Consider the following 22,890-nt stretch of genomic DNA (forward strand, 5'->3'; position numbering starts at 1 on the left):
TAAGAGACAATATACAACATAACAAACATTGTCGGTGTGCATTGGATATTACAATTTTAAAATAGTTTTTCCTTTCATAGTTAAAATCCGTAACATTTTTTTGTTATCTTCTGTATCTGATGGTGGCAGGGAGGTTGGTGATGTGGGGAGGTCCTCTCTACCCTGATCATATTATAAGTTTCTTCCTCCAGAGAGCCTTGAATTAGTGTTATCAAGGTTGGGGGTTTCCCTAATAGCAATGGTTGATTTTTGTGGTTTAAGGATTTGAGCTTAAGTTGGACTTGAATTAACAAGGCTATGATGCCACAAGGGTCTTGAAGGTGTTTTCCTAAAACCCTGAGTTTTAGGGTCTTTGTTGTTACAGAGACATAGCCATCAGGGTTGTGCAGGGGAAGAATTCTAGACCTACAGCCCAAACCTGGTAGATCAAAACCACCCTCTGCCACTGCTCCACCTTCTTTTCTGTCATGTAGGCTTTTTTTCTTCCTTTGCATAAATTCTCTGAGAATATTTTGGTTTTCTAGTCATGAAAAGTTGCAGCTTTCAGTTTATGTCTCTGGACAATTATTGTGATGCAGATATTCTGGGTAGTTATGGGAAAATACCTGGGAAGTTGATGGCTCCCCATGTAAGTGGCTTCCTTTTCCTCCAGGGAGTGCTAGTTAATCTCTTTGGGGTTATGGTCCACACCCAGGGCAGTCACTTGTCTACGATTCAGATGGGGGGCCGCCGTGCTGAGTCCAGCCACGTTGACTCTGGGTTTTCCATTGAGAGATCACTTGAGTATCAAATGCTCCTTCCTCTCCCACCTTTTTTTCCCATCAGCACCTGGGCCACAGGCCACCATGGATGATGCCCACCACGATACCCTTGGGGGTCAGGAGAGCACAAGTGACAGCAGCAAGAAACGCAGCAGCGAAGGAAACCAGCAAGGTCACTACCCTTGAGCAGCACTGACAACTGGAGTGCTGTGCTTATCTATGGGGCGGTGGTCATCTCTCCTCCTACAAACCTCACAAATTGCCATCCCTGGGCTTGTCCCATTGGTACATGATTACAAGCAGTGTCTGTAAAGCTGCTACAAGCAGCCAGTGACAGCCACTAGGCCAGACACAGTGACCAAAGAGCTCTCACCTGAGCTGACTGGCTAAGGCTCTGTTTTTTCACTACGTTTTCAGGTAGGAGCCTTAGAGACCACCTCCGAAACATGGGCTGACCTGATGATGCATCACAGCAGGGTATAGTGAACCATACCTTCATCCTTGAGAGATAGCAGTGGATGACAGTGACAATATAGGCTGTTCTCAAACTCCCAGCAATTCAGGGCTTTTTCTCAGGTGGCTTTCACCAGATCTCAGAACCAGTTAGCCAAGAACAGCTAATTGTAGATGGCCAGATGTCTCCAGTCATATTTGGGCATGTCATGTGGTTCATGACACCACTGGGATTTCTTGCTTCCTATTCACCCCATTGGTGAAGAACAGATTCCTGCTCTGGGAAGTGAGAGGTAGCTAGACACATGATACTCAGCACTGGACAGACGGGAGCCACAGCAGTTTCTTGGTCACACATGAGGGTCATCTGGAAAGTATCCAGCCTTTATTACTATAACTTTTCATGTTCCATGGCTGGTCACTTTCCGGACATCCCTTAGATACACACAGTCCAGGGTGAAGAACGCCAGAGGCCATTCAGGCCATACAGTGTGGGGGCTGTATTCAGTAACAGAATGAAAACCAAGGGCTGTGGGAGTAGTAACCCAAGGGAGTGATGTTCCCAGGTTGCTACAAGAGGATGTGCTTGGCTTGCTTGAGTAATTTCATGGGCTGACGGGGACCTGAAATGTGCTACTCAGGGATAAGGAAATGTGCTTGGTCCCTTTAAAAATAGAGAGTTCAAAAGCTTTGTCTTCAATGTCAGAAATCCTTTCTTCTGCTTGCTCCCCTCTGTTACTGAGGGATTCTACTGTGTTTTTCAGATCTTTGAGGGCTGCAAATTCTTGCTTCAGTGCATCAAAATATTATGCAGCCTTAAAGAAAGATGGAGACTTTACCTCTTTCATGTTTACATGGATGGAGCTGGAACATAGTCTTCTTAGTAAAGTATCTCGAGAATGGAAGAAAAAGTATCCAATGTACTCAGCCCTACTATGAAACTAATTTCTGGCTTTCACATGAAAGCTATAACCCAGTTATAACCTAAGAAAATGGGGAAGGGGGAGAGGGAGGGGGGAGGGGGGAGAATGGGCAGAGGGAGGGTGATTGGTGGGATTACACCTGCGGTGCATCTTACAAGGGTACATGTGAAACTTAGTAAATGTAGAATATAATTGTCTTAATACAACAACTAAGAAAATGCCAGGAAGGCTATGTTAACCAGTATGATGAAAATGGGTCAAACTATGGTGCCCCATGATCGTACTAATGTACACAGCTATGATTTAATATTAATTAAAAAAATAAAACAAATAAAATAAAAACAGAGAGTTGTTTGACTGGGTCCCTTATCTGTGGGAGCCAAATGGGAAGGGAAACGTGTGATTAGGCCACTAACAGCCCTTCTGATTTTAGCAAATGTCAGGGTAGCATGTAATATTGAACCTTAATTTTATGCCTCCTACCATGTGGGGGAATGCACCCTATGGCTGATCATGAATTGCTGGAAATTTATTCCAGAGAGAATAAATTTGAATACACTTTGAGTTACAATAGTGCTTTCTACTATGAAGGAAAAATAAGCTCTGTTAAAGAATAATGCAGTTACTTTGCCATATTATCTAGTTGACTTTTTTAAGAAAGAAAAAAATACTGCATTAAAATTAAAATACTCAATATATACCAATAACAAAAGATGAAGACAAGTCACATCAAGCACCTCTTTTTTTTTAAGACCAAAATATATGCGATTTGACTTTTTTTTCTTTCTTTTTTTTTTTTTATTGTTGGGGATTCATTGAGGGTACAATAAGTCAGGTTACACTGATTGCAATTGTTAGGTAAAGTCCCTCTTGCAATCATGTCTTGCCCCCATAAAGTGTGACACACACCAAGGCCCCACCCCCCTCCCTCCGTCCCTCTTTCTGCTTCCCCCCCCATAACCTTAATTGTCATTAATTGTCCTCATATCAAAATTGAGTACATAGGATTCATGCTTCTCCATTCTTGTGATGCTTTACTAAGAATGATGTCTTCCACTTCCATCCAGGTTAATACGAAGGATGTAAAGTCTCTATTGTTAAAATGTCTATACTTCCCAAAGCAATCTACCTATTCAATGCCATTCCTATCAAAATACCAACATCGTACTTTCAAGATTTGGAAAAAATGATTCTGCGTTTTGTATGGAACCGGAAAAAAACCCGTATAGCTAAGGCAGTTCTTAGTAATAAACATAAAGCTGGGGGCATCAGCATACCAGATTTTAGTCTGTATTACAAAGCCATAGTGGTCAAGACAGCATGGTACTGGCACAAAAATAGAGACATAGACACTTGGAATCAAATTGAAAACCAAGAAATGGAACTAACATCTTACAACCACCTAATCTTCGATAAACCAAACAAGAACATACCTTGGGGGAAAAACTCCCTATTCAATAAATGGTGTTGGGAGAACTGGATGTCTACATGTAAAAGACTGAAACTGGACCCACACCTTTCCCCACTCACAAAAATTGATTCAAGATGGATAAAGGACTTAAACTTAAGGCATGAAACAATAAAAGTCCTCCAAGAAAGCATAGGAAAAACACTGGAAGATATTGGCCTGGGGAAAGACTTCATGAAGAAGACTGCCATGGCAATTGCAACAACAACAAAAATAAACAAATGGGACTTCATTAAACTGAAAAGCTTCTGTACAGCTAAGGAGACAATAACCAAAGCAAAGAGACAACCTACACAATGGGAAAGGATATTTGCATATTTTCAATCAGACAAAAGCTTGATAACTAGGATCTATAGAGAACTCAAATTAATCCACATGAAAAAAGCCAACAATCCCATATGTCAATGGGCAAGAGACATGAATAGAACTTTCTCTAAAGACGACAGACGAATGGCTGACAAACACATGAAAAAATGTTCATCATCTGTATATATTAGAGAAATGCAAATCAAAACAACCCTGAGATATCATCTAACCCCAGTGAGAATGGCCCACATCACAAAATCTCAAAACCGCAGATGCTGGTGTGGATGTGGAGAGAAGGGAACACTTTTACACTGCTGGTGGGACTGCAAACTAGTACAACCTTTCTGGAAGGAAGTATGGAGAAACCTCAAAGCGCTCAAGCTAGACCTCCCATTTGATCCTGCAATCCTATTACTGGGCATCTACCCAGAAGGAAAAAAATCCTTTTATCATAAGGACACTTGTACTAGACTGTTTATTGCAGCTCAATTTACAATCGCCAAAATGTGGAAACAGCCTAAATGCCCACCAACCCAGGAATGGATTGACTTGTTTTTTATTTCAGATTAATATGAGAGTTTAAATGATTATGTGGTATTGTTTGTGTTTGTTAGGTTAAGTCGAAGTTGTAAGTGAGCCCTTCACCCAGCAGCTGTGCCATATACCCTTGCCTTGCGCCTGTTAGGTGAGAGCTTACCAAACGCCACCCACCTCCTCCTTCTCCCCCCACTTGAATTTAATTGTGTTTTTTTTTCTCATGTGGGCATGTAATTGTTCATCCACTGGTTTTCATATTAGTATTGAGTACATTGGATACTTGCTTTTCTATTCTTGTGAAACTTTACTAAGGTGAATACTCTTCAACTGCATCTAGGTAAATACAAAAGATGTAAAGTCTCCATCTTTTTGTGGCTGAATGATATTCCATGGTATACATAGCCACAGTTTATTAATCCATTCATGGGTCGATGGACACTTGGGTTGTTTCCATATCTTGACAATTATGAATTGAGCTGCAACAAACATTTTAGTGGAAATATCTTTATGGCAAAATGATTTTTTTTTCTTCTGGGTAGATATGGGATTGTGGGCTCTACTTTTTAGCTTTTTAAGGATTCTCTATGCTTCTTTCCTAAAAGGCTATATTAGTTTGCAATCCCACCAACAGTGTGTAAGTGTTACCTTCTCTCCACACGCCCACCAACATCTGAAGTTTGGGGACTTTCAGATGTGGGTGGGCTATTCTCACTGAGGTTAGGTGATATCTCAAGGTGGTTTTGATTTGCATTTCTCTGATGATTAAGGACAATGAGCATTTTTTTTATGTGTTTGTTGAACATTTGTCTGTCTTCTTTGGAGAAGGTTCTGTTCATGTCTCTTGCCCAATGATGGTTAGGATTGTTTCCTCTTTTTTTATTAATTAATTTGAATTTTATGTAGATTCTGATGATCAGCCCTTTCTGAGATTCATATGGTGCAAATATCTTCTCTCATTCTGAAGGCTGCCTATTTGCTTTAATTGTTGTGTCCTTAAGCTCTGAGATGCTTTTTAACTTGACTAGATACCATTTATTTATTTTTGTTATTGCTGCGATTACCAATGGAGTCTTCTTCACAAAATCTTTCCCCAGGCCTTTCCCAACTTTCTTCTAGCATTTTTATTGTTTCATGTCTTAGGTTTAAAACTTTTATCCAGCATGAATCAATTTTTGTAAATGGCGAGTCTAGTTTCAGACTTTTGTATGTGGTTAACCAGTTCTCCCAGCACCATTTATTAAACATGTATTCTTTACATGTTTTTGTTTGGTTTATTATCGGGTTGATTTTGTGTGAGAGAGAGAGACTAAATGGAATGGACATATTGCTATTATTTAGACAGGAAAAAATTGATATTAAAGCCAGAGCTTACTTTTCTGGCATTACAAACGATTCAATGTCCTTTGAAAAAGCCTAATATGCAACCTCTTAAAATATAGAGTAAAATATTTTCAAAAATCTTTTTAAATGAATGTCTGAATTGCAAACAAGCAAATTCTTCACAATCCTAGATCAGTGAGAAATCACAAATTTGGAGGGGCAGGTGAGTGCTGTATCCAGAGGTTGACCTGGGCTCATTGGCAACTCAGAACTTTTAAGAACTTAAAAGAACTGTGTTCTGGAGACAAAGAAATTTAGGACCCACTCCAGGTGGAAAACCAAAATGGGTACCCAGAGTGAGGTTTACTCTGGAAGTAGCACTCACCAGCCAATACAACATTCAGAATTTTGCAGTTAGCTCACTATTCCTATTAATAGTCTTCCAATGATTCTCCTTGATGTCAGTCTCTATTTTCAGAAAACACAATTTATACACATCTTTACTATGTGACTTAGAAATTTACCTAGTTCCCGCTACTCACAGGAAGAAATACATTGATGTATTTTTAACAGCATTCATTTTCTTTGCAACTATGACTATGCTTCAACTTATTTTTCCAACACCACATGGCATAACGCTCCATGAGAGAGAGCCAGATGTTTCCTTTTCTTTTATTTAAAGCTTGCCTTTTGCACTTTTCCCTTCATGAATTAGCTTAAGATATTTCTCTGACTCAGGAAACATTTTCATTTCCTTTCTACCTGTTTGACTCCCTCCCAAATTTTAAGGTTCAGTCTGTATTCTACAGCTTCTGTCTAGTTTCCCCTCTATCACCCCCAAATTTAATAACCATTTCCCTTCTACATTTCTATAGCAATTTTATTTATGCCATTTATTAAGTATATCATATATTTACTTCTAGTTTTGCATTTTCTTTAATATTCAGTATTTCATTTGTACAATGAGCTCACACACTCTTTCAAGGGGGGACCTCAGGCTGGGCTTCTTTGCGCCCCCGTGTCTGTGACTGTGTTTCGCATTTCTTGCTGTTTCTTCACAATCTGGCAGTGAGTCGGGATATAGTAGATACTCAGTCATAATTGGTAGGATGAAGAATGAGCCTGTGCTTAATAAATATTGATATTTAGTGAGGTGTGACTGAAGGAGAAATGAATGAAGTTTTAGATTAAGTGGGTTCCTGCCTTGCCTCTAGCACTTGCTAGTGAGGTTTCCAAACCGTTTTATTTCTATGATCATCACCTTTAAAATGAAGATAGTCATGACTGTCCCCCAGCAGAGGATCACATGAGAGAATTCTCATTAAAGTACTCTGAAACAGTGTGTGCTTAATACATGTTTGTGCCATTTTTCATATTATAAAAATTGCCATTACAAATCTTTAGAAAGCAATAAAGTTCAAAGTGAAAATAGAAATATTTATAACAGCAGCCAAGGAAAACTACTCTGACAATTTTGGTGTATTTCCCTTACAATGTTTTCTGTGCATATCTTTTTAAACTTAATCTTACATCTATACTGGTTTTGAATTCATTTATGTCTTTTGAATGAATATATTTCAAATATCATTTTTCATGAAGTCTCACTTTTGTTTCTTTTTTTTATTGTTAAATCATAGCTGTGTACATTAGTGCAATCAAGGGGTACAATGTGCTGGTTTCATATACAATCTGAAATATTGTCATCAAACTGTTCAACGTAGGAAGTCTCACTTTTCCACTGAATGTATATAATATTAAAGAAATACGGTAACAATATCTTGTACAAGAGGTTTTTGTAGAAGTCAGATGTATTCACTGAAATAATTTTACTTCTTTTCAATTAATTGCAGGTTAATACAAGCACGCATAATTTGATAAACCAAAATTCTGTATTTCAGTGGCATAATAGTTCTTTCTGAAGTTACTTGATTTGAATTTTTTTACCTTTCTTAATCAGAAAACTCTCAAAAGAAGTCTCAAATTTTTGTTAGTGAAATTTTGACTGTATTTTTTGGTTGTTAAAGCACTAACATGATTTCTTCTCCTGTAAAGAAAAGTACCAGAAAGAACTTAGAAAACGAATCAGAGATCAATGAATTTTTCTTAAAAATGAAATAGGAGAAAAAGAAAAGAATACAAAGAAATTGCTACTACACAAAGTAATCTTCAATTCAATTCCGACACTATCTACCTGGAGATGGGATTAAATCCTGAACACTGAGAGGCCAGTTTCCAAGACTGTTCTCCTCTTAAGACACTAGACACAAGTTCAGGTTCCTAGAACTCCCAACTTCCCACAACCTCTTCTTTGGTTTGATTAATTTTTTATTAAGACAAAACCAGGTAAAATTTTTATTTTTATTTATTTATTTTCTCCATAAATATATATGTGTTTATTTGGTTTCCACTTTTTGCCTTCACAACATTAAAAAGGCTTAAAATTTAATAACAATAACAATGTTTAAGATAAGGACTAGAAACAAAAACCTCATAAAGAACGAACGAACATAAATACATTCAGAAAAGAAATTAATTTCTGCAATGAAATATTGAACAATAATAATGATAATAATGCAACAAAAGTAACATTCACATTACTTTTTTTGTCAGATAAGAGTATGTCTATCAAAGAATGCTTTGACTCTGAGGTTCAGTAGGGAGTCATCACTTCTTTTTTTTTTTTTTCCCAAAGTCTCAAAAAATAGACAACTAATATTTATAAATAAAAATAGAAGATAATTTAAAAAAAAAGATCAGATGGTTTGATTAATTTTTCTAGAAATAATTCAGAGAAACACATTTACTGGTTTATTAAAAAAGATATTACAAAGGATACGGACAAAGAGATGTACTGGGTGAGTTATGGGAAGGAGCAGTGGAGAGTCCAGGCCCTCCTTGGGCCTGCTCCTGCCACAGACCTCCAGGCATTCAGCCATCAGGAGCTCCCCAAACACCATCCTCATTACCATGATTGATTAAACCATTGGCCATTGGTGATCAATTTAAGTTGCCAGCCCTCTCCCCTCCCCAGATGCTGTGGAGGGTGGGGATGAAAGTCCCAACCCTCTATTGTTGGTTGGTCTTTCAGGTGACCAGCCCCCATCATAAAGCTTGCTCAGGGAGTGTCCGGCTTCAGTCAATCTTTAGTATACAAAAGACATCATTTTGGAGATTTTAATAATTTGGGGAGTGGTAGGCAGGAAACAGGGTTGAAGACCAGATAAATATTTCACAGTATCACAAGTTCCTAAGCTAAGTGCCAGGCGTAGCTTTAGGTGCTATGCATATATCAGTGAAACAGCCTTCAGAAACCTCTGCTTTGTGGAGCTTACAGATGGTAAGCAGCAAATGCAATCACAAGTAAATTAGCCTATCTGCTAGAAGCTAATAAGTGTTCAGGGAAAGTGTGGCTCGGCACCTGCAGCTCAGTGGCTAGGGTGCCAGCCACATACACTGGAGCTGGCAGGTTCGAATCCAGCCCGGGCCTGCCAAATAACAATGACAACTACAACAAAAAATAGCCAGGCATTGTGGCAGGTGCCTGTAGTCCCAGCTACTCGGGAGGCTGAGGCAAGAGAATCGCTTAAGCCCAAGAGTTGGAGGTTGCTGTGAGCTGTGACGCCACAGCACTCTACCGAGGGTGACATAGTGACACTCTGTCTTAAAAAAAAAAAAAAGAAAGAAAGTGGGAAAGTGGAGTCAGTTACCAAGGAAGCAGGAACCACAGGAGGAGATGCAATTTTAAACGATGCGCTCAGGGCAAGCTGATTGAGAAAGCAGGCCTGTCTCAATAACATCTTTTGTGACCCTTCTTCCCCTTCCATGTTTTATCATCATAGTGTTACTCAGATTAAGACGTATTTTCAGGTATGTTGAAGAAATCGAGAATATGAATCTCATTTTAACTATTGCAAAGAACACTTAAATGTGGCTTCTTCTTGAAAGTATGTGGAAATCTCCCCATTAGGGAGAATATCTCCCCTGGGCCGTGTAAGGGAGGTATAGTTTTCTCTGACAGGTGGCTTCTATGGTCTAGATGTTAAACAAACAAACAAAAATTGCCAAGTCTAAGGTACTGGGTGGGGGCAGATTGTAAATAATTGTTTTAAGGCATTTTTCTAAAACACCATGTTTCTGGAAATGTCTCAGAGTTCATCTGATGTTGTCTGTATTATCCATAACATCAGGGACTGACTCTAGAGCCACATCCATACCGCGCGTAGTTTAATAGGATATCATGTTTGTAATGATACTTGAGTATCAATTAATATGACTGATGTCTAAATAAATGTATGTTATTAACCAGACATATTTATAGCCATTAGCTTGTTTGCGCCCAAGATAGTGAAATAGATAATATTAATCCTACTTGTGATAAAGGTAGAAAGCTAATTATCGAAGAAGTCTTTCTGGAAGTCAGAAGTCTATCAGAAGGCAATACAGGATTCAACTGCAGGAATGACCATTTTTACGTGGCCAAACATTCCATTGCTCTGTGTAACAAGTAAGAGACTAATTTAAGGGCAGTCACCCCAAGAGTATGTTAATGTAGTTCAGTAATGCTCAAAGCTCTGCTTTGAAATCTTCATTTGAAATAGTTTTCCTTTGAACATGTGCAGATCTAAATGACTTAAAATGTCAAAAACCTAAAGTCATTCTTAGTACAAAGGGATGAGTGATAAGTGGGACATAGGGTTTTGATTAAAAACTGTTTAATAGGGCGGCGCCTGTGGCTCAGTCTGTGGGGCGCCGGCCCCATATACCAAGGGTGATGGGTTCAAACCCGGCCCTGGCCAAACTGCAACCAAAAAAAAAAAAAAAATAGCCGGGCGTTGTGGCGGGCACCTGTGGTCCCAGCTGCTCGAGAGGCTGAGGCAAGAGAATCGCTTAAGCCCAGGAGTTGGAGGTTGCTGTGAGCTGTGTGAGGCCACAGCACTCTACCGAGGGCCATAAAGTGAGACTCTGTCTCTACAAAAAAAAAAAAACAAAAAACTGTTTAATACAAAATATGTTATAATTTAAATATAACATCCAACCACTGTATGGTAGGAGCATAAAATGAGTTGCAGTGATGAAGTCACAAAAACAGTTTGAGAAGTGAAATACACGTGTAGCTTCTTAAAGTAATGCTTTGACGGATATAGAACACATTTTCATGTATACATTTAGTTGTGTTGTAAAATAGCTCTATTATTTCATATCACACTGCATTTTTCCTGTAAAAGATAAGCATATGTAAATTATAAACCCTTTTTTGAAATGAAAGCCTGGAATTTAAAGTTTCCATTCTTAAACTAATGCTTTAAATTACCTTCCTAATGGAAGAGAAATGATGGGATTATTTTTTGTCACAGATATATCATGGTCAATAGTAAACACAGGCAAAAAAATGAAACTGTAAAGGCTTCATTCCTTCTCTTATTGAGGAGAGGAATGGTAAAGGGAAATCTGTTCAGATCTTGGGAACTGATTTATTTAAAGAATCAGAGGATTGCATTTCAGTACAAGGGAAAGCTGATGAATGATGTGTAACTGACTTCAGGTTGGTAAGTTTGTTCAGTTGAATGTTTATGGACCCTTCCAGGGAAGACCTATCAGAAGAGCAGAACCATTAGATGCTCTGGATGGGGTGGTGCTGTAAGAGTCTGTGTGTTTATTCCGTCCCTTCCTCCGCCTGTGCAAGTTTGCTACCCACACCGGCAGGCATTGTCTTTCCCATTAGTCTGTAGCCTGATTCCAATGCTGTTTTAATATTAACATACCAAAATTCTATTCAATATGTAATAATTGAATGATCTGTCTAATTAATTTTATTCCTTATTTGCTTTGGTCTTTGTAATGACTACTAATAATGAAAAGAACCTTCACTGACTATATGCCAGCTCATAATTGATAAGTACCTGATATTAATTCAACATTGATTTGATTGTTTTAAGCAACTATGTTCCAGTCCCATTCTAGGTGGAGAGATGCAAAGCCATTTCTATTGTGACCACATTAGTCATAGATAACTTCCCCTTCTCTCCTTTCTCCTGATGTCATTAACAGTCATTTGACATTTTAAAACCACCTACTTCATTAAAAGGGGAACTGACCTCCCAGGCCTTGCGTTAACCTCCCACTGCACAGACAGGCTGTGTTCCCTCTTTGAAGAATACCAGCAGACCACAAGACCTTCAAAATCAGATTTTTTTCAAATTCAGTTCTAGGTCTTTTGTGTGCTTAGAGCGTCTTTGTGCTTCTTTTGAAATCTAGGAATACTTTGGGTCCAAAAGCAGTTGAAAAAGTGAAAAGATGAAAAATGGTCTAAGGGCAGCCTTGCACTGGAATTTGCTTACCCGCTCTGTGGGACCCCATCAAATGCTATTTCCCTGGGAAGCCTGGCCTCATTTTCTATTTTGGAGTTAGCGCCCCATCCTCCGCACACGTGGTGGAGCCGCCTTGCTTGCGGCCTTCACGGATCGCCAGTGGAGGTGTGGGATTGTGCCAAATCCCACAGCAACGCGTGTCATGCTTTCCAAAGAGTTGGTGCTAAATAAATACATTTTGAGTTGAACCAAAATACTTCTTCAAGCAGGCGCCAGCAACTTAATAAAATAAGCACACAGCAATATATGAGTTACTGATTGGGAAGGATAATGTGAAATAAGTGAAAATGAGGGAGTATAGGTAGAGTTTGAGGTGAAATGGAAACAAAAATAATGAATATGGTTCCTTCCGATCTGTGCTAAGTCGTCTCAATTCTGATTACTCAGAAGATAGACATAAAGGAGAAAACTATACAAGGGAAGATAAGATGATGCTCTGCTGTAGAAGCTGGGACTATATAGTCCTTCCAGATTTAAAATCCTGCAATAGCAGAAGTTTGCCGATCCTTTGGGAAGCTGCAAGGGGTTGGGGATGCCCTATAGCGAACTAACTCCCAATGGTGCTAGATGGAGGGTGTACATGGGATAAGTCTAGCAGGAAACTAAAAAGAATAGAAAGACCAGTTAGATGTGACTCCCACATAAACACACCAGCCCAAGGCAGCTACAGGATTTATTACGGTAAATCTTTTTTCTCTTTAAACACATCCATACATATAGGGCTGTTATATGGCCCTATCTTAGTACAATCAATATTGTTGTAAGTGATGGACAAGTGTTCAGATTTGTGTGTGTTACTTTATCTGGAATATTACAGGAAAATCACTTTGCATTTTGAATGTTATATATTTAAGGTGTCAAATGATCTCTGTGGTAAAATAACTTCCATGTGCCTACCAATGGATGCTGAAGCATCTGTCTGTGTAATTATCAAGCAAAAACCTAAGCGTAAGAAATGTGTGTGTCGATGAACAAAAGTTAGATGTCCCTTTGGCTTATACTGGAAGCACAGAAATACCATGTGTGGTGGAATTCTACAAAAGAATGGTCTCTAAGTTAAAAAAAAAAAAAAAAAAAAGCTTTTTACACATGTCTGTGTTTCATGTAGCCTAACATGGTCTTGATTTTTTTTTTTTTTTTGCAGTTTTTGGCCGGGGCTGGGCCTGAACCCACCACCTCTGGCATATGGGGCCAGTGCCCTACTCTGTTGAGCCACAGGCTCTACCCCATGGTCTTGATATTTAGGTGAACAGTAGATGTGTTAAAGAATTCACATTTTAGGGGTGGATCCTTTTTATTGTATTTATAAATAAAGAATTGGTGCTCAAGAAAGTTAATGGAAAAATCAGACTAGGTTTTATCTCACAAGACTACAAGCACAGGGCGTTGCACTTACTAATTTAGTAGGAATTCAATAAACATTGATTGGATGAATAAATAATCTGTTCTTGTCGGCAGATAAAGAAGCAATAGTTCCAGTTCTTTAGCCTTGTTGGAACCATGTTTGCATGTTTCGAAATAGAAAATCAAACAAAATCATAAGCTGTAGACAGGGAACGGAAGAGATCTAGCATAATCTATTAAAATCTTGAGAGCTAACGAGAGACAGATAAGGCATTTGCTTATCAGTGGAGATTATTGTCTGTCTTTGCGTCAATCATTGGCGCAGAAAAGCACTGACTTTCCAAAATGCATGTGTTTACTTCTTGGTTTGTTCTTCTGAAAGTGTTTTCTAGAAGTGTTTTTTCAGATAGTCTGACTCATACCCCCAGAGAACTAATTCAGCTGGTACGGAGTTGATCCTCCTCACAGAGTGAGTGGTGGTTCCACTGTGGGAGTTAGGGTGGGTGACAGGCGTCTGAGATTGAAGAAAGTATCTACCCATGTGCAGTCTTGGCTTCAAGTAAGGAAGCTTGAGGAAAGAATATGCGTGAGCTAGAAAATGGATCGTTTCAGCTGAGAGGGAAGGAAGTCCCCAAAACATCTATTTGTTTATAATTATGCTTACAACATACTAATACCCTCCTTTCTTAGCAGGCATATTGGAGCCTAATGGGGGCTGAGTAGAGATTTTTCTTTACGTGCCTCTAGTGCCCCACTTAGTTTGAATGTCTTTGTCCTCTTCAGTTGTGCTGGTGTTACACTTTCAATATTTCAGAGACCGTAAAGATGCTGACATATGTGCGTATGTGTAATGGTCTTTGGTTAAGCATCCTGACAACTGTGTAGTTTCAACAGAGATCGAAGTGTGTCCCAGGCAATGTGAATTGTATTACCTAGTTGTGGGAAGGTAAGGACTTCCGTGAAATCTCCAAACGCCCACATGGGTCCACCTCCTATAAGCAGCCACAGTTGACAAAGCAGAACTCATCCCTATTATTCTGCTCATTTTGTAGAAGAAAAAGAGGAAGCGTTGCTAGTGAGTCAGCTGCCTTGGTTAGCAGCATAAACATAATTAGCTTTTTAAGCCCAGAAAATTAGAAGAACCTAGAAGTTAATATTTCATTTTTCTTAGTAATGTTTACTCATCTTTCTGTAAGTTATTCTCTTTATAATGTCACAAAGCATTTGATGAGAGTAATTGCCTCTACTTTATCTGTATAGATATGTACATGTGTACATGTATTTGTGTGTGTGTGTGTGTGTGTTTATTCGCTTAAAAGACATCAAGCATATGCAATCAATGTTGTAGAGGAAACTAACAACAGACAAGTAACATGGCTTTTTGGGAGAGAGAGAACCTTTCACTTAAAGATATTCTATTGTTTAAATTGTCAAAATGTTACTTTTATAGCGTTTCTGTGCTAGTATATTTATTTATTTATAATTTTCCCAGGTGAATGTTTCTATTCCTGTAAGTTACAAAATATATGCTCACCACTATAAGTCAAAATATACAAAGAGTTATTGAAAAAAGGTTAATATTCTCCTATTCTCTCTTCCATTCCTAATCAAGATTTTTACTCTTTTTTTCAAAGTTGAGATCGTATTATATTCATTACTTTTCCTTCTTTTCCTCCACACTATAAATATTACTTTTTAAACTTGCTTTATTTTTCAATGTGTCATGGACACGCCTCCATAGATAGATCTAGCTGGATCTAAGACATCCTTTAAAAGCAAGGTGTAATATTCCATAACAAAATATGAAGTTAATTCACATGATTTTTTTCCTATGGGCTTTCAGATGATTTCCAATGCGTCAATAAATCTATTTGCCATGGAATTAAAATTCTGTTAAGAAGCACCCTGTGGATTCCGATTCTCCTGCCAGTGATTTCCAGGCCGCTGACACGCTCACTCAGGAAGACAGTTTTCTCTGTAGAAAGCTCCATCTTTCCATGGCCTTGTGGGGCTGGGCTGGGAGAGCTGTCTGGTCTGCCCAGGGTGGAGAATGACATCTTGGTCACTCAGCATCAGGGGCAGGCTCTAAAGGAAGATGATCTTGCATGTGAGATTGGACAGAGGGAGGCAGGCTTCTTGCTTGAGGGCCTTGTATGGCCAGTTGTGTTTATGATCTTAAAATGTGGTTCATGAGTATAACTTTACCATACTTTCAGAAAGCTTTGTAATGGTTTTATTTTCTAGCAACAATCTACAAAAAAGGGGTTAAAGAAGAGAGCCTATACTTGAAATAATAATACAAAGACAACAGCAAAGGTTTCCAAAATGGCATTCAGCCAGTAGCAAGGAAACCTTGAAACAACCCCAAAGCTCAAAAAGTTCTTCTGCCATGTTGAAGGCCTACTCCATGGGCCACCTTTTAGACTTTCCCTCTCCATGTACAAATTTCAACTCAATATTCCTTTGCTGTGTTTCATCTTGGTAAAGAAGTTGATCTACTGGGTGGTACCTGTGGCTCAAAGGAGTAGGGCGCCAGCCCCATATACTGGAGGTGGTGCGTTCAAACCCTTCCCTGGCCAAAAACTGCAAAGAAAAAAAAAAAAAAAGAAAGAAACTGATCTATTTTATTTAATACAAAATGTGTAGCATTTAAATATTTGAAATATCATATCTTAATATATTTTTGTCTTAAGATAGTAATCTTAAGGTTTTGAACTGTCAGACAAGTAAACTTTGAGATATTCATAGAGCTGGTCTTCCAGCCTAGCACAGTTATTAATAACTTGTTTGCAGTTACATAAGAAGATGCTTCACATCTGATCATGGCTGTGGTGGCTTCTTCCAATGTAATATTAGTTTGCTGGTCAGATTGGAGGTCTGGAGATGGGTTCTACTTTCAAACTGGGCACTTCTCACAGGCTTTTAAGAAGAAATTTCTAGCTCAAATTTATGAATCATGGGATGGCTCACAAGATAACCAAACATTCAAACTAGGGAATAACATGGTGAAAAGACTCCATTTTATACACACACACACATATACATAATTACATATTACATAGTATATATATGTATATGTATATATCTATATTTCCCTATTTTCTCTTTTTGAAAATGAAAACAGAATCTAAAGTAGCCTTCATTAGCAGTAGGTGAGCAGGGGGTCCCTGTGGGCAGTTCCTTTCCCAGGAGGGCTGCCTGCCGCTGTTCTATGGCCACAGCCCCAGGCCGTAAGTGATCCCTGGTGTCACTCTGGCCTGGCCAAGCTGACGGCTACCCCCCTTCCCGGGGCTCTGATGTGTAGTCTGGGAGCCCAGCTGACCTTGGCAGCCAGGGCTTCTTGGCCTCGGGCCCCTCAGTAAGGATGGACATTGACCAGGCCAGGAGTGTGGTGGGAGAGGGCTGGGGAGGGCATCTCAGAGGAGAACCGTCGCTATTTGGATCCTATCCTCACTGTGCTCCCATCCCTGGACTGGGTTCCAGGGACTGTCAGGTTAATTCTTCCACTTTCCTAGGCCTCCTCTGTCCTAGTCAACAGTTGTTGAATTTGGGGCTATGTCTTCCGGTTCCCCGGCACAGGGAAGTTTTCTGGGCAACCCAATTGACCAGTAACTTGATGCTGTGGCAATTCCCTCTGTGCGGCTGGAAATGGCCTCACAGTATTTGTGAGACACTTTCACTTTTTTCCATTATGGTATCCTGGATGACTTAACAGAGAGCATCTAGCTTCTTGTAATCAGCAAAGGCGTCTGCTGTGTTCCTGCCACCTTTTGAGGGAGAGTGGGTGGCTGACTGCTGTGCTTTTACACCAGTGTCATGTGGCCAGGGTTTGGGACAGTGGTCCATACCTACGCTCCCTATGTCACATTCCCTGTAGCATTCGTGGTGGGGCGGTGGGCTGCCACCTGATGGTTCATCAGGGGAAAGGCTCCCTAGCCTGTGGAAGAGGAAAAGAACATCTCGGAAGCTGGATGAGCTGCTAGGCAAGGACCACACCCAGGGGGTGAGCCTTCAAGACAAGCTGGAATTTGCCTCTAAAGCTGTCCTGAACGGAAACCCCAGAGAAGAATTAATGGAGGACACAGAGCCTTATGGCCCTACTGTGGGCCATGAGTGGTCCTGGCACCATGTCGACTGGGCTCCAGAACCCGCATCTGATTTGCTTTGTTGTTTATTCTGGTCCCTCCCTCACCACACAGCTACATACACACTGGCCACTTCTTGGTGTCCGGGCAGACACAGCAGCAGCTGCGGGGCCAGGGAAGAGGAAGGCTCTTGAGGGTCTGGCCTAAAGATTGCGTCTGTTACGTGGTGGTGACTGCTCAAGCATCCCAGCTTCTGGTATACTTCTGGGAGGAATGTTATGAAATGAACATTGGCTGCCAGTGTCCATGGAGAGGTGGTTTGGCCGCAAGTGGGAATGGCTTTTCGGGTGTTGCTTTGGGGAGAGATACCTACATGTCCTGTTCCAGTTGGCACTGGGAAGAATTAAGAAATCTGCGTGGCTCCCTTCATGAGTTTTCCCTGTCGTGTGTGTTCATTCTCACTGAAATTTTGTCTTGTCAGCTCAGGAATTGGATTCGATGGGGAAAGAAAGCATTTTTCTGTTCTTCCACAGGAAACCCAGGCTGCTCACTTTGGTGGGGGAGGAACATGTTCGAAAACAATCACCATCGTCCACCCCCATCACTGTATAACGCAAAACTTGATTAAAGTGGCATCTGAGAACTATAAAAAAAAAGTAGCTTTTGTATAGCTGTCTATGTGTATCACAGATAATTTTATAATAATTCATGCCTTCTTGCTTTCAGAGTGAACTTAAACAGAATTTGCATCTCTGAGTGTTGGTTTAGGAGCTGTGCAACTTTACACGAGTCTCTTAGCCTCTCTGAGCCCCAGTTTCCACATCTGCAAAGTGAGGATCACACCTCACTATCTCATAGGATTATTAAAAGGTGTAAATGAGGTAACAGACATAAAAATGCTTTGTAATATTGAATAAACGCTGGTTTCCCTCTAAAATGCAAGAGGCCTTCCAGTAGGAGGGAAGTTCTTGTTAGGGTTAAAGAAGATGCTTAGGCAGGGAGTAGAATAAAGAAAACTTAGTGAAATAAAATATGAGCTGTGTCCCTATACTCAAACACAGGACTCGCTGGTTGCCAAGATTTTCTTTATTCTTTATGTCATTAGTTTTCCCAAGAATCTTGTGAAGGAGGCAGTCTGGTTGTTCTACCCCTTATGTGGGGGAGGAAGAGTGGCTCGCAGAAATGAAGTAGATTCACCAACATCCCCTTGCAAGTCTGCAATGGAACAAATTCATGTTAACTAACAGTTCAGGGTTCTTTTCATTCCTTCCAGCTATCTGCCAATTCTAGACAGTTAACAAGTATCAGTTGAAAGTCTAATGGAATCTAAAATTGTTTCTGAAAACCTAGCTTTGGTCTCAAATTTCCCTTGAACCCTGGAAAGAAAAGAATAGCTGTGGCATTAATAGAAGGCCTCCTTTCTTGGGAAATTCCAGGTTATTCCTGGACTCCTAAGAGCTACATTAAGCTCAGTATACATTTCTTGGGTGCTATAAACCAAAGATGTTGTGTTTCTAATATCAAATTCACCATGTTCTGTGACTATCTCATTTCATTTTTGGTGCTATAAACCAAAGATGTTATGTTTCTAATATCAAATTCACCATGTTCTGTGACTATCTCATTTCATTTTTAACATATATCATATGAATCATATCATATCATATGAATTGAAGCTAATTATTTGGAAAGGGCTCTTTTCAATCTGTTTGGTCTGAGTAGTCCAGGGTTCACATATTTCTGCCATCTTCAGTGGCACAAATGCTTATCTCTCTCCTTTGGTCGACAATTTGCACATTCGAGGTTATGATTTTTATCGTTGTACACATCCGTTCTTTCTCTCTTTTGAGAGTACAGGTCCCCTAAAGATGGAGAATGTACCATACTTCTGTGCTTTCAATGCCTAGTTGAGAGCTTGGCATTTAACAGCCTCTCAGTAAATTCTTACGGCTTCTGCTTCTTTTGACATTCTATTCAATATCGACTTCTTAGGAAAGATTCATTCGAAAACATCATACAAAAGAGGCTGAGTTTTAGAATGAGCAATACCTGTTACCTCCCTCCTTGTACAGTGAATGACCCTTTGAGAATTCTTTCTTAGAGACAATTGCTAGGAAGATAAAGCCTGCTTCGGAAAGCACTAGTAATTATCATGTCCACTTGAAGGCAAGAAAAGGTAAACTAGTTCCCCCATTCTCTAACATAAACATGAGTCTATTGAAAATTATGCCTGAGACTAGAAAAGACTGAAGTATATAGATTTCTTTGGGGGGAAAAAAACCCTTTGAGATGAAATTGAATTTCTTATTTCTAAAGAGTAGTAACAGAATCTGTTTTGTTTGGTCCCTACAAATTATAGTGATTTGGTTTCAGCCTGAACAAGCAGCCCAGGCACATACAGGCAGGCACAGTCCCTACAGGAGTGGTCAAACAAGTCAGTTTTCATTTCCTTCCAAGCCCTGGTGTGGCTGATCTATCCATAGAAAAGCAGAACAAAGGCAAGGGATTACTGCACCCTTAAGCATCCAAGTGGCTCATTCGGCTCAAGGGTTATTTTTAGCGATCTGGCTGACAAGGAGGACTTCCTGCTCTATGTAGCGAATGTGCAAATGGAAGGTCCAGGCCGGTGAAAGTGGACCCCATGAAGGTTGTGATCCGTGACTAGACTCCCAAGCCTGCTGGGTTTTTGATCTAGCTATGCCTTTCAACCGCTGTGGTGAACACTGAGTTCGGAACAGGCTTGTCTTCTTTTTCATGTGCATGTTCTGTTTGTAGATGTTGCTATGAAGACAGATCCATCCAAAATGACCGATGTGGAGTCTGGGGTCCCCAATTTTGCGTCTTCAACCCGGGCAGGCCGCCGGAACGCCGTGCCAGATATCCAGAGCTCAGCGGCCACGAGCGGAACCTCAGACCTGCCTCTCAAACTGGAAGCTCTCTCTGTGAAGGAAGGTAAGACTCCAAATCCTCTCAATCAGCAGCACTTCGCTCTTCTTAACCAATCCTTTTCTCTGGAATGTCTCTTTTAATTAGTTTAGATTTTTTTTTTTTTAATTTGTTTTCCTCATTCTCTCAGCTTCTGTTTAAGGCTATGTAGATTATTTTTAAGGTTATGTAGATTTTTCAGCAATTTCATGTTTCTGGTTTTTTTTTTTTTTTTTTGTAGAGACAGAGTCTTACTTTACTGCCCTCGGTCTCTGCCGTGGCGTCACACGGCTCACAGCAACCTCTAACTCTTGGGCTTACGCGATTCTCTTGCCTCAGCCTCCTGAGCAGCTGGGACTACAGGCGCCCGCCACAACGCCCGGCTATTTTTTTGTTGCAGTTTGGCCGGGGCTGGGTTTGAACCCGCCACCCTCGGCATATGGGGCCGGCGCCCTACTCACTGAGCCACAGGCGCCGCCCTCATGTTTCTGTTTTATGATGTGTTTTTGGAAACCGAAGTTTTATTTATTCATTAAATTAATATAGTTATGCATAAGGCTAATATTTGAGAGAGAAAATGTGAACAAATATGATCCTTCCCTCAATGAGCTTACAAAATTTATATACAAACACTCAAGTAAAATAATTTTCCTTCTTTCATTCATTGAAAAATCACTTTGGAAGCTTCTGCTTCACTGGAAGCCCTCCTATTTTTCTTTTTTTTTTTTTAGAAACCGAGTCTCACTTTATCCCCCTCGGTAGAGTGCCATGGAGTAATAGCTCACAGCAACCTCCAACTCCTGGGCTTAGGTGATTCTCCTGCCTCAGCCTCCTGAATAGCTGGGACTACAGGCGCCCGCCACAACACCTGGCAATTTTTTTTGGTTGTTGTCGCAGTTTGGCCGGGGCCAGGTTCGAACCCACTACCCTCGGTATATGGGGCCGGTGTCCTACTCACTGAGCCACAGGTGCCTCCCAAGCCCTCCTATTTTTCATAGGGAAGAAGTTTATTATCAACTGGGGATCAGATCTTTAAAGTGAAACTTTGTATAAAAGGGTAGCCTTCTCCAACCAAGTGGGAAAGGCGGCGTGAAGAGAAAATGGAGAACCATCAAACTATGAAAAAAAAATCATGAGTCTTTCTCTCCATGGCTTACATATACTTTATATAGCTTCTAGAGGTTAGTCAACCAAAAATAAATGTAAGGATACTTTCAAGAAAGTGTTGAAAAGTGTTCCTTCATGTAAACACATTCAGAGAGATTTAGAAAAAGAATTACATGAATCAAAGTGAAAAAATTACTCATAGAGTAGCCAGAAGCTACTCACATCTAGCCCATTCCTGGGAGCCCAAGAAGAGTGGTCTTGGTTCTTTGCCTCAGGAGGTTATGTAGTAACCTGATAAAGTTGCAAATATTCCCGGTTTGATTTCTTTGAAATATTTATATTCTTATCAGCCAGGGACTATGGGCCCATTCTACAGTCCATGATTACCTCACCTTTTTCCAAAGACCACTGAATTTTTCATATAGGACACTACACATGAGAGTAAAAAATCACATATATACACATAAAATATTGGAAGATGAAAGAAAAGGGAAAAAAGGTAAAGGGAAGAAAAAATAAAAACATATATTTTGGGCCTTTTAAGTTTTAAAATGAAATATGACTATCAAAACATGATATTGCTGTTGAAGGGCCCATTCTAAACTAGTGAGGTAAAGAAGATAATTACTTGGTAGAACAAAATGCCTAATTAAAATTTATGCGCTTTAAACCAACACTTACAACCTTAATGTTTATTGACATGATGTATTGAAGCAAAAGAGAGCAAATATATCTTCAGAGAGTCTGTAGTCTAGATTTTATTTTGATTACTAGAGATAGCAGAATCTAAAAGAAAATTATTCCTGGTGTTATATTCTTTTTTTTAAATCATTTTGAAATACAGTCAAAGGCATCACTTAAGAAACTTGAGATGTTAAAAACGAATCTACATGTAGCAGCAGATGTTAAAGAATACACAAAAGGAGGGACGCTATTGTGTAAAGGGAAACAAGCCGCGGGCAGAAAGACAAATGCTACATTACCCCACTCAGATGCCGAGTCTAAAAAAAGTCAAACTCCTAGAGGCAGAGAAGAGAATGGTGGTTATCAAGTGCTGGGGGTTGAAGGAATTAAGATGCTAGTCAAAGGAGACAGTATTTTAGTTAGACAAAAGATACAAATTCAAGAGATCATTGTACAACATGAAATCACTAATAACATTGTACTGTACACTTGAAGATTGCTAAGGGAGTAGATTTTGAGTGTTCTTACTACACAAAAAAAGTTGAGTATGTGTGATAATGGATATGTTAATTAGCTTTACTTAGCCATTCCCCAATGTCTGCGTATATC

The 22,890-nt window shown here is 39.7% G+C and overlaps 1 protein-coding gene and 1 pseudogene across 6 annotated transcripts in view; both read left to right on the forward strand.

The window, feature by feature from the left end:
* The window catches only part of PKIB (cAMP-dependent protein kinase inhibitor beta), a 107,887-nt gene that overhangs the window by 79,727 nt on the left and 5,270 nt on the right, over positions 1-22,890 (forward strand). For 3 of the 6 annotated variants that reach the window (XM_053592850.1, XM_053592851.1, XM_053592849.1), the window contains one exon: positions 20,341-20,517. In XM_053592850.1, coding sequence (XP_053448825.1) covers positions 20,349-20,517 — 169 coding nt within the window. In that variant the 5' untranslated portion in view covers positions 20,341-20,348. Of the gene's footprint in view, positions 1-825; positions 934-20,137; positions 20,213-20,340; positions 20,518-22,890 lie in introns of those variants that run through there. The other 3 variants (XM_053592847.1, XM_053592846.1, XM_053592848.1) reach the window with 2 other exon arrangements.
* LOC128586439 (small integral membrane protein 12-like) lies at positions 17,297-17,759 on the forward strand (annotated as a pseudogene).

This window comes from Nycticebus coucang, chromosome 5, assembly GCF_027406575.1.
Source record: "Nycticebus coucang isolate mNycCou1 chromosome 5, mNycCou1.pri, whole genome shotgun sequence".
In the NCBI taxonomy this organism is placed as follows: domain Eukaryota; kingdom Metazoa; phylum Chordata; class Mammalia; order Primates; family Lorisidae; genus Nycticebus; species Nycticebus coucang.